This window comes from Drosophila bipectinata, chromosome 2L, assembly GCF_030179905.1.
Source record: "Drosophila bipectinata strain 14024-0381.07 chromosome 2L, DbipHiC1v2, whole genome shotgun sequence".
Lineage (NCBI taxonomy): Eukaryota > Metazoa > Arthropoda > Insecta > Diptera > Drosophilidae > Drosophila > Drosophila bipectinata.
In genome coordinates this window covers 3,517,415-3,528,868 of record NC_091736.1, presented here as the reverse complement: position 1 = coordinate 3,528,868, position 11,454 = coordinate 3,517,415, and the positions used below count along the sequence as shown (strand labels likewise).

Genomic DNA, 11,454 nt, shown 5'->3' with positions numbered 1-11,454 from the left:
TAATATATTTATCCATTTTGATTTTACAATTGAATGCATTTTGAAGGATTTCTATATGTCGGCAGGGGGCTCTGCAGAACTCATATTTTTGTCGTTGGAGCAAAGGACTCTTACCAGAAAAGGTTTAAAACATAAAAGTAAGTGGGTACTACAGAAAGTAGTGGTTTTTAAGTTACGATACTTTCAATAAACCTTCAACACCTTTAGTTTCTATTGTATTTCCTTTCAAAATGGCGGATTATGGCGGTTTCCATGCCACATCCTTAATTCAAATTATCTACTCAATCTCCTCATAAAACCGATTTCCAAAATAAATCTAATTTCTTGAACCCGGCTGTAAATGATATAGGGAACAGTTCCTGACCTACTGAACGAGTAAGCAACAATTCGCGCTGAATCTGCAGGACTCCTAGAGAAACCATACTGATATATTCTCATTCAGCATCATAACGAGGTGGCATCGTGCCACATCGGATCCTGTCGTTTCTGTTCGGCTGGCAGTAACAGCCTGCCTGACGAACGCCAGATGCTGTTGCGCTTTCGCCTGCCACAAGGATTCTTGTCCTTCCGGATGCTGTGTTCAGTTATTTCGTGTCCGGGTATCCGTGCGGTTCATCCTGCGGTTCGTCAATCGTCGTTCGCCGTCGCTTGTTCGAATCGTCGGTGTCCTTTCGCCAACACGTGTTTTTCAGCGAGCATTTCAATTATCAACTGAATAGTTTCGGGAGTGTGATATTTGTTGTACGGCCAGAAATTAAATATGCAAATATCCGTTGGAGTGGCCTGTAATTGAACAAACTGTGAGTCTAGTGGCGGATATGGATGTAATGCCGACCCACCTCCTCCCATCAAAATCAACAAATTTCCGGTTCTGACCTAACCCAAAAGCCGCGTCCAGCAATTCTATTTATTTTTTTTAGTTGTTTTTACAATAAAGTGTTTTTATTTCGGTTGCTGGTTCGTTAGTTTAATTACTATCCTTTGATTAGTGAAGCTAACTGACGCAAAAATGATCAATCAGCTAGAAAATTAGTTTATGGTCAAAAGTTCGATGAAATAAAAATAAAACTCTTACAAAGAAATAGATTTAAAGCCAGAATTCATTATCCCTAGAGCCTTGTTAGGTTCAGGTCCCTAGTGGACCCTCTAATCCGCTTCTAATTAGAGTTGCGTTTCTTTCAATTAACGAACAAAAAAAAAAGTTAAAAGATAATCACCACTTTTCCTTCTGCCGAACACAGGAAAGTAATAGAATATCATCTGAAGGATAAGGTGAAAGGTGAAAGTATAGACAAACTACTACTTGGCAAGAGGAAGTCAAAGGATGTGTAGTTGGCCTTTCAGATGAATACACCTGAGTGTTTGTGGGCATAAGCGAGTGTTACTTACCCTTTGCATTAGCATAATTAAAATTCGCCAAACACTAGGCCTAACTGAGCCGCGTTGCTCCATTAACTGGGAGGCCACCCCAAAAGTCAACAGGACCGACCCATCCTCGTTGACCCACCGCGGGCCTTGAGCTCGCACCACAGCGGGGCATGCAACAAACCCTATTACTCATATTTGAGCACATGCGAGTGTGTGGCAAAGAACGCCTGTTTGTAATACCCTTGAACTTTATTGTTTGTACATCAGCGGTTTGCCAGGCTTTCGCGCTTCTCCGCCTCATCCTCCACCTCCTGTTTCCTCCACCTTCAGGCGGAGGAGGGCCCAGATACCAAATACTATATCCCAGGACCCTACGGCTTTGCCGCTTTTTATGCCGCTGTTTGTGAACGTGCCCGTGCTTTTTTATTGCTGGGGCTGTCAGACGCAGCAATACATCGGTTTACCATTGAAAATATATGTGCGCGCATTTTTCAGACAGTTTTTCCAAAAAACATTTTACAATTCGTTAGTTTATATTGCAATTCCACTGGGGTCGATGCTGAAAAGTTTTTTTTTTCACGGATTTTCGTTAACTTTGTTACAGTTTTTGCTGTTTAGTAAAAGTTAATTTTATTGTCGGATAAATTAAAATGAATAGATTTATGTTGTATTTCGACAATTTATGTAAAATTGAATAAAATGGTTTAAATTTTATTATACAAATTTTCCATTCACTTATTTGATAACATATTTTGCAAAACTGCAAGTAAATCATAAATTTTCTCCACATGATTCCATTATCCCGATACGCCAGCTTGCTGACAAGCTCAATTGCTTATCAAATGTCCTTACTTAGAGTCCTGGATTTTGATTGCACTCAATTGAATACGATATACTTGCAGCAGTTCCATACAAACTAAATCAAACGAAAATTCAATTTCCCAACTGAATGCGAATCAGTTTTACTTCATTTGGGAATTGTAACCATGGCAAAGTATATTTCTATCTGAATTATGACAACAGATGTATTATATGTTCTACTTATTTACGATATCAATTTATTGGAGTCTTCATTTAATTTCGTTCAGTTGAAAATGAATCATTCGGAGGGCAGTTTGTGACAGTATTTATGTGGCAGCTGATTAGCAGACAATTAATGAGCATTTAAGCCATTCAAGCGCCCAGAAATGTTAAATAAACACAATAAATGTAATTAAATTAATTACGTTCGGGTCGCTCGAATAATACACATGATGGTGTTCGTAAAAAGTTAATAAAAAAATAAATAAAAAATAGTTGACGAGAGAAAAGCCGTTAACACAAACCGGCGGCTGGAAAAACATCAGCTGCGGCAAAGTAAACATAAAGTTTTGGATTCTGACAGTGGCTGTTGTGTTTGGACAGGATCCGGGACTCCATAATTGCATCCGGGTGGCATTTAAATTGCACTCAAGGTGGCATTCGGCCACGGAATTTTTCACATGGCGTATGCGTAATGTAAGTATCAAGTTCTATGTATGTTTGTTTTTTCTTGGACGGAAATTTTAAATTAATAGACACATCAGCAGGACCTTCAAATAGAGATTGCTGGCATTGTTGACTCAACGCAACGGTCACGAACAAAAAAGTTTACCAGTTTACATATCATCATTTCTTTTCGCTGTGGGAAATACTTAAGGGGAGGGTAAGGTATTAAATTTTTTTTTTGTCATTTTTTTTTTATTTTTTAAATTGAATGCATAATATTTGAAGAATATTGTGTCAAAATTTCAAGTCAATTAAAGCAAAATTGACGAAGTTATTAGTTATTGACGAAGTTGCTTGCAAACGTTTTACATTGGATTTTTTTGTGTTTAAAACTTTAAAGCGTTTTTCCCACAACTCACGTTTTCAAAGTCGGTGCCCCTCATAACTTCAAAACTACTGCACCGATCCTTTTGAAATTTAAAACACTATTTCTGTACATATTTTACGAGGTAACGCTGTCGAGTTTTTTTTTTTTTTGTTCATAATTTTGATTTTGCAATGACAAATTAACCGATTTTTTCCCAAAAAATTGAGTTTTTCACTTCAAAGTCTTCGAAAAAATTAAAAAATTGCAATTTTCAAAAAACCTTTACAGCGTTACCTGGGGCGAACTATTATCTAACGAATGAATTTTCATTTTTTGATTGCAAATGATCCAGCACCGAGTTATGAGGGGCACCGCAATTCAACTTTTTTTGGCGACACGTCCGGACAATTGCTACCATTGCCATATTTTTAAATATGTTTTTGTAAAAATTTTATTAAACATTCTTCTAATGTTATACATTAATATACCGTTGGTTGAATAAATAAATTTTAACTGTGTCGTCAGGAAAAAAATCACAAAAACATGGCTTTTTTCGCATGATTTGACCTTACCCTCCCCTTAAGGTTTTTATTTTGTTGCCATGCCTTGGAAAAAGTTTTGTCTTGATGTAAGTCGAGTTGCTATTGTTGACTCTAGTTTCAATGCGGGCTTTTCCTCAGCCGTGTTATCTCCGAGCCATTGTCTTTTTGGCGGCACTCCGCAGACCCTGCCGCGAACACTGTTAGTTCTGGCCACAAAAAAAATGTAGGAACTGAAATGTCAGGAAAAAATACATAAATAAGTGTGTAAAATAGTATGTGTGTATAAGCTTTTGAATACCCTTTTTTGTCAAAGAGTTTTAATTCAGTTGTAAGTAATGTAATGAGAAAGAAAGTAGAAGAAGAAATCTAATCAACTGTCTTTTCACCATTTTTATCTATTAGTTAGGAAATAGTGTAGTGTAGTTAACTGGAGCGTATAAGCTTTTATATCCTTTTCTCTGACAAAGTTGGACAGATATTTGAAACCAAATTCAGAGACATCCCTCAGGCAGAGTATAAAAATAGAATCAACTTTAAGCAAAATGAGGCAATAAAGATTTATCTCAAAAGGACGGCAGCCGCCAAAGCCAATGCAGCAGATTTGTCAAGGATTTGCGGCTGGAAATTTATTTTGGCTGCTCTGTTTATTGTATTTTTTTTTGTGTGTCAGTCCTCGGAAAGAATAAAGCAAACAGGCTTTATAGTTTGCACATTGATTTTTGAACAAAAATTCAAAATATATGGCCCGGGTGTGTGTTGTACATACAATTGTAATCTATGATTTCGCATTCAGAATGCATAAATTTTAATTAAGGCGAAAATAAAACAAGCTTTATCGGTCAAAGTTTCAAATTTATTGTGTGTGTGTGTTTTTGAGAAAGAATTGTATTTTTGTAGCATACATTTTTGGGTTGTGCCATTTATCAGTTGTTAACGCAGCAATGATTTTAGCCAGAAAGAATATAGTTTTAGCTATGCACCTAACATAATTGGGTCTTACTCGTACTACACAACTTTTTTGGCAACAGAAACTATGAACACATTTGATGAGACGGAGACTGGTAAGACAGTAAGACTGGTCATGACATCACTTAACTGAAACTTTAGAACTAAGCTTACATTACCAATTACAGTTGGCAGCTTAAAAGTTTCTACTTAAATGCTAAAGGGCATTAATGTCAGCCGCACTGGGGATAGTGAGAGTCCTTAGGTCCTTAGTAGAGAAGAAAACAAAGAAGCTTTGTTTTTTCCAGGATTTCATGCTCGAATAGTAGTTACTACGAAATCTTCCGCCTGTCAATTAACGGTTTCCAAAACAATATTCCTGGTAAACAAGGAAGGAAGTTTTTTGTTCGTCCTTGACTTTAGTCTATTTTTGTCTATTTTTTAAATAATCTTTGACTTGCGGTTCGTATACACGAGTTGCTTAGGAAAAGATAAAAACGTGATTACGAAAACAAACATGTTTGGCTGTTGGGGCATAAATATTGGAGAATGTTTCGGCCATAAATCAAAAACCACAACCCTCATTCCAGCCACAAGGTCCCAAAGTTAAACGTAGAAAATTGAGGAAAACTTAAGTTTAAATGGGGCTAGTCCTGGGTTTTCCGCCAGCTTGGAAAACGGAAGCCAAAGTGAAAGTGAAAGCAAAAGCCAAATTCCCAAATGCTTCGAGACACCGAGAGTGTGCCGCAAACGCGTTAAGAATTATTGATGCCTCATTGCTGATTGCTCCGCGTTTACGCCATTTGACACACATTCGAAATCCTCCCGGCCGGGCATATAATTCGAGGCCCCCTGTGACATCCCCTCCTGGGCATAAAAATAAGTAAATTTATTTGGTATGTCTAGCATGTACCCACTCTTGCTCTGTGATGTCTGACGCACATTTCCTTCTGGGCCTGGTTCTTGGGTATTATATTTTTGGTCCTGGGAACTGCCTGGCCAGGAACAACAAAAAATCAACGCTCACATTGTCAGAATATCAATGTCTGCGCAAAATTATTGCCAAGTTTGCCATTTCAGTGACTCGCATTCATTGCATCAAATTGTATTTTTGATGTTTTGGCGCAAAATATGCTAAAACAATAAATACAGCTTTTTCTGAAAAGGTTTTCGAATCACAAAGCAGTGATATAATATATTCGCAACAATTGTGATATCAGCAATATTTGTTATGCCAGAAAATTTGGCACTGTTATGGCGTGTTTGCAAGTCTGCCAGTTGAAAAAACATACGAGGATATGCAGATATCACACTTGCTTCAGATGCTTTTTTTCCCCTGGTTCAAAATATTGTGTATTATTAATATTCAAATATTCTCACACATTTGAATTCACCAACTGGGAACTGAGATCTCGGACAGAAGCAAACAAACATTTAAATGATTTTTATGGCTACACATTTTTGCTCCCAACATTAAACTTTAATGCTGCGGTCTTTAGAATTTTTACTCTCTTGTGGGTTTTTACGGAACTAGCTCCTGTGTGTTGGCAATAAAAACTCATTTTGTTTATTTTCTTAGGTCTTAACTTTAGTTCCGGAGCCCCAAAAAATGGACATTGCGTTGTGGGGGCCTCTTATTATAATATTATTAGACCTGTAACATCGGGCAATAATTCAATTAGTTCCGTGTACCATACCTATGTATGGGGACTGGGCAAGGACAAAGGACTTTGAGTCCTTTGTAGTCTGAGGAATTTAAGTGATTCATGAATGCTGTCCATGCCTAGGAAATTGTTGGAAACTTATTTGCATTTATGTTTTTTGCACTTTTTCTGCCCTGGTAGTACTTCCTTTAAGGCATTTCAGTTTTTAAGATTATTTACCCAAGGAAAGTCAATGTTGGTTCGGTTTGGGAATTGTGATTGGAGTGGCTTCTTGGGTCCCTGCAACTTTGTTTCCTTGCAGCTTAAACCTACTAATCCTCTTCTATTCTGTATCTTTTTGTTTGCAACTTTGTCAATATTGAGATTCTGAGAAACATCTTGATTGTGATTGCCTTTTAAATAGTTGTTATTTAGTTTTCTGCAATATATACTCTATTATATAATATGAACTCTGTATTATGTCCTTTTTTTTTGCACAGCCAACCCGAAATCAATTTTCATTAGCCACCTAGATTAACTTTGAATTGTCAATATCCATTGAGAGTTGGTCGTTAGACTGAATAAATTTATATTTTACTTTGGCCTTTTTTGTAGCACGTGCCTCGACATGTGTCGGCATCGAGGGAGTCGTTAAAGAGCATTTTAGTCCGAAAAAAATACCCAGAAAGAGCAGGGATATGCATACATTATAAGCTTATGATTAGGGTCAAATGCGGAGTTTTATTGGAAAATTGTCGATTAATTCGGATAGGTCTCTGAAAAATAAAAAATCTGTATTGCGTTGCGCAATATATCCATTACATGAATCATAAAAAGTGAGAAACATCTATGTGGGAACCAATTTTTCAGTAACAATTTATTGGCATTAAGCTGACTGGCCGGATAAGGGGAAAATACTTTGCAAATATCGCGAAAATCCCAACGAGGAGTGTGCTGCAGGTGGAACTCGAAAACTGGTTGCCTGCCACTTGAGCTCGTCCCCGATTTGCATAAGCGGAGTCATTGAATATTCATATGAAGGGATGAGTATTTAATAGCAGCAATCGTAAAGTGAAACAGGAGGATAAAATGCAGTTGTACTTCGCCTTCTCATTCATTGTTTTTCCAGATATTTAAGTTTTTTTAACTCCGTAAATTTGTAGGGCTTCTTTTAGAGTTTTGGCTTCCAAACTTTTCCGCTGAACGCGTTCTGAGCTCCAAACAATCACCAACCAACGTAAATCCGGATCATCTACTCGGGCTTTCGCAAAACTCATACATACCGGAAAGGTTTCGTTATCAGGATAATCAGGATATGGAGCCTCACAAAAAATAAATTCCAGGGGTTGCACTTTTAAGCGACAGCCTCGATTGGAAATCAAAAGAGTGAGCAACACAAAAGGCTGCTCCTTGAAGATGATGGCTAGGTAAATGCCCAAAGGATCCATGACTAAGGTGTGGGGTTCCCCGCCTTCTCGCTCCTGACCATAACAAGTGGTTATCTCCTTAAGATCGGCAACCATTTCCACGTTCCAACTCGGTTCTGGCATCAGAAAAACTTCACTTTCCTCATCCGCTTTGCAGCTGTATAGAATGGAGCTGCCCTTTTCGGCAAATACGATATAGCTGCTGCAACCGGTCCAGACGGCTGTTTGAATCCGGTGCTTCGATAGGACCTCAAACCGACGCGAGTTGGATGGCTCCATCATAAAGAGGCTGGCGCCCAGATCACACTGGCCACAGAGCAGGGCCTTAAAGTCCGGAGAGTACTTGAGAAGAAAGAAGGATGACCCATTGCCAGGATGTGGAATCAAACGCAGTTTCTGGCGGCTGTCGGGCTCCCACATAATAATGTGATTTGTTCCCAGAGAAGAACTGACAAGAGTTGTGCCATCTTCGTTCCATTGCAGCGACGTCACATAGACATGTCCTTCGTCCTGCAGTAGATGCATACAAGTGCGCATTTGCTTTTCACGGATTTCCAAAACCGGGGAAGATCTTACATTACTAGTCCAGAGGCAAACTCCGGCTGCACATCCCACCGCCAGTTCATAGCCATGCGACCAAGGCCGAAAGGCCATGCAAGTAGCATCCTTCTGCTCGAAGGCACTGAACTTTGTAGGTGTGAGGCATCGCTCATCGTGGAGCATCACAATATCAGCATGGGTCAGCAGGGCTATCACCTCGTATGGACAAGTGGGATGGAACTCCATACCCTTGTAGACCACAGTTTTCCAACCACGGGACTGCGAAAACTCCGCCAGAGTATCTCGATGAACAATGATCTTTTTCTCCTTCAAATAGTTAAGCGGGACATTAAGAATAATCTCTAGCCAGTTCATCACAATGGAGATCCATTTTATTAATTCTTTAAAAATGCGGACGAGTGCCAACAAAATGCGATTTTTGAGGGGACGACCTTGTTGGTTATTTACGTCAACTTCCCTGAAGTTTACATTCCGGAATTCTGTCCCGAAATCCATTCGCTCCATTTATTCTTTTTTTTTATTTCAATTCTAAATTATTTGATTGATGGACCCGATATTTTCTATTTTTAAATGGCCGATGACATAAATTCCAGCCTGCTGCTTTTTAACACAAAATATGTATTTATTTTGGTCGCTTTTTGTAATTTTGTAGGTGCCACTTGCCATGTGCCGGCATGTCCTGTTCGTCCTTGTTGCATTGGCTTTAATGGTTTTACTTTCGTCCTATCGTTTTCCACTTTTTCACACTTTATCTAGGCGGCTATTAGTTTTGATAAATGGCTTTGGCGATGCAGTTTTTGGTCAACGCTGTCAGCATTTTGGCTCATCCCACCGCCATGGTATAGAAATATGCTTTATTTTCTAGCATCCTAGCATAACAAAAAAGTTTTTTTTTTTCCATTTTTGGCTTTAATATTTTTTTGTTTAATTAATTAAAAGTTTTTAATATAATATTCAATCCAATATATTTTAATAGAGCTGTTGGTATAGTTAGATGAACCTGTAAGTCTGTTTTTTTTCAGAGGAGTTACATACTTTAACATAACCTTCAGTCGCAGGCTTTTGAAACAAAATTCTCTCTCCTTTTTTTTTTTTTTGCATAATTCACTCATATATAAAGAAACCAAACACGGCCAAATAAAATGAAATTATGCGGGTGGAAAACCATAAATTGACTTTTTGGACCAACAAACAGAAAACAAAACATAAAACTTTTCCTTTTTTCGTGGGGAGCTGTGTATGCGCGGATAATTCGCAAGTTTTACGGTATGTTTTGCTTTGATCTGCCGCATTAATATTTTATTTGTTGTGTGTGTATTAGGGGGTAGGGGGAGTGTGAGGTTGGGTGTGTGTTTTGTGCCTCAGTAGACTTCTTATGTTACATGCTGTATGTATCTTGCAAATTGTCTTGTCAACAAAACAGAAGCTTGGCCCAAATGGCCTTCAGGGAACTGAAATTTGGCTTTCTGCAAGTCCCGAAAAATGCCGAAGAAAGCTGCAAATGATGCGTAAATAAAATTAAATAATAGTCCTCTTTTTTAGTAGTAGTCCTTCCAGCATTTTCCACATAGTTGAATTCTTAGTAAAAAGGACCTTTTGACTTTCTGGATCTTTTCGGTTGAGCATTTTTCACGCACATTTGATTTGGCCAGCATTTTTAAGGAGGTACCGACATTAACCCAAGATTAGGGATGGCTTCAGAAATGGAAAGTCATGAATCTATAATTTAGTTATACAACAAAAATGCGGGCCAGGCTATAAATTGATTTTACAGTTAAACTGCCGTCCATCACGCCGACGCCAAAACATTATCTGGACAGCTTGGGGGAGGATTCGGACAAAAGGAAAATATTTTTTTATTTATTTAAAAAAAAAAGAGTCCCGCATAACAAAAATAAAAGCTCAGCAGGGCCAACAACAAAAGCCACGGGTTAGTTGTTCTGGCCTATACAATTGTTGTGGCCCTCCGAGGAGGCCAATACGGAATGCTTTTGTTTACAAATGAAATGGAAGCTCCTTTTTATGGCCAGCATTTTATGTGTTTATGTTTTCGACTTATGCGCCAACTGCTTGACCATTTTATTGATTTAGTAGCAGGCTATCATCATCGGCTTTGGGCTCATCCTTTTTCGGAAGGCCTCTCCGCCTTTATCGCACTTTGTCTGGCAATTGCTGTGGCGCTGAAGTGGATTTTCAGCATGGATTTGGAGTATACTTTTCGGAAACTCTATTGAGTTTGCCCTTTGGCATTCATTCAGTCACTTGACATTTTGCAACTGAACATTCCGTGAATGGTGGCCCAAATTAATTGCCAATTAATGTCAAACGCAGACGGGAGCTTGGTGGATTCCTTGGATTATGACAAATTACCAGTTTTTATCAATAAAACATCCTTGTCGAGTATTAATTATGTTAATATTTCGAATGCAATTGCAGGCTTTCAATTCAATTAGTTGTTAATATAATTAAGCCATCGATAAATGTATAATTAAAATTATATTCGTGTTTATAATTAAATTCGATTGAAAGTTTTACCTGAGAGTTTTAAACTGCATTATAGATTTATTTAGCATTTATAGTTTAATCTGAAAATCTATCCCATCAATAATATTTATTATTTTGTCTATATCATTTTGTCTATTCTATAAATTCTGGCAACAGAACATGCATAACTATTGCATTGATTAGCTGACTAATAAACCAACAAGCTCTGTTCAAGCCTAGTGCTAACACTGGCCATTAAGCTGAGCCATAAATTCAACATATTGCCGAACATATAAAGCACTCAACTTTGTTATGCCAAAGCCGAACGAGCCATAAATTTCAATAAACACCCAATAAAGTTAAGGGGCTGGATGCGCCGGAGTATCCTTAACCAGACAGAGCTTTTAGCGGAAAATGAAGTACCTTTATCATTATTTAGTTTTAAGGATATTATTAAAATTTGAGAATTCAGAAGATTGAAGCAGAAAATCAGATTATAGATGTGTACTATTAATGCCAACAGTAATCCCAAAGATAAGACCACGTCATAAATCTTTAGGCTTTAATTGTAATTGTGTCTTTTCATCTGTAAATAAAAATTAAGAAATTAAGTGCAAATACGTATGTATGTATGTCTGGCAAATAATTTA

At 37.8% G+C, this 11,454-nt stretch overlaps 2 protein-coding genes across 4 annotated transcripts in view; one reads left to right on the top strand and one right to left on the bottom strand.

Annotated features, from left to right (window-relative positions):
- The first annotated feature begins 573 nt into the window (after nucleotides 1-573).
- The window catches only part of LOC108124411 (uncharacterized), a 105,452-nt gene continuing 94,571 nt past the window's right edge, over nucleotides 574-11,454 (top strand). Inside the window, exons 1-2 of one of the 3 annotated variants that reach the window (XM_070277553.1) lie at nucleotides 574-800; nucleotides 2,457-2,865. The gene's annotated coding sequence lies outside the window, so the exon portion shown is untranslated. The other 2 variants (XM_070277555.1, XM_070277554.1) reach the window with 2 other exon arrangements.
- LOC108124416 (aladin) lies at nucleotides 7,185-8,899 on the bottom strand. Its single transcript, XM_017240066.3, has one exon. It carries the CDS (start codon nucleotides 8,822-8,824, stop codon nucleotides 7,466-7,468), a length of 1,359 nt encoding a protein of 452 aa, XP_017095555.2. The 5' UTR covers nucleotides 8,825-8,899; the 3' UTR covers nucleotides 7,185-7,465.

What these genes read in the sequence shown, in the direction of transcription:
- LOC108124416 (XM_017240066.3), bottom strand. Translation starts at nt 8,824, where the DNA reads ATGGAGCGAATGGATTTCGGGACAGAATTCCGGAATGTAAACTTCAGG.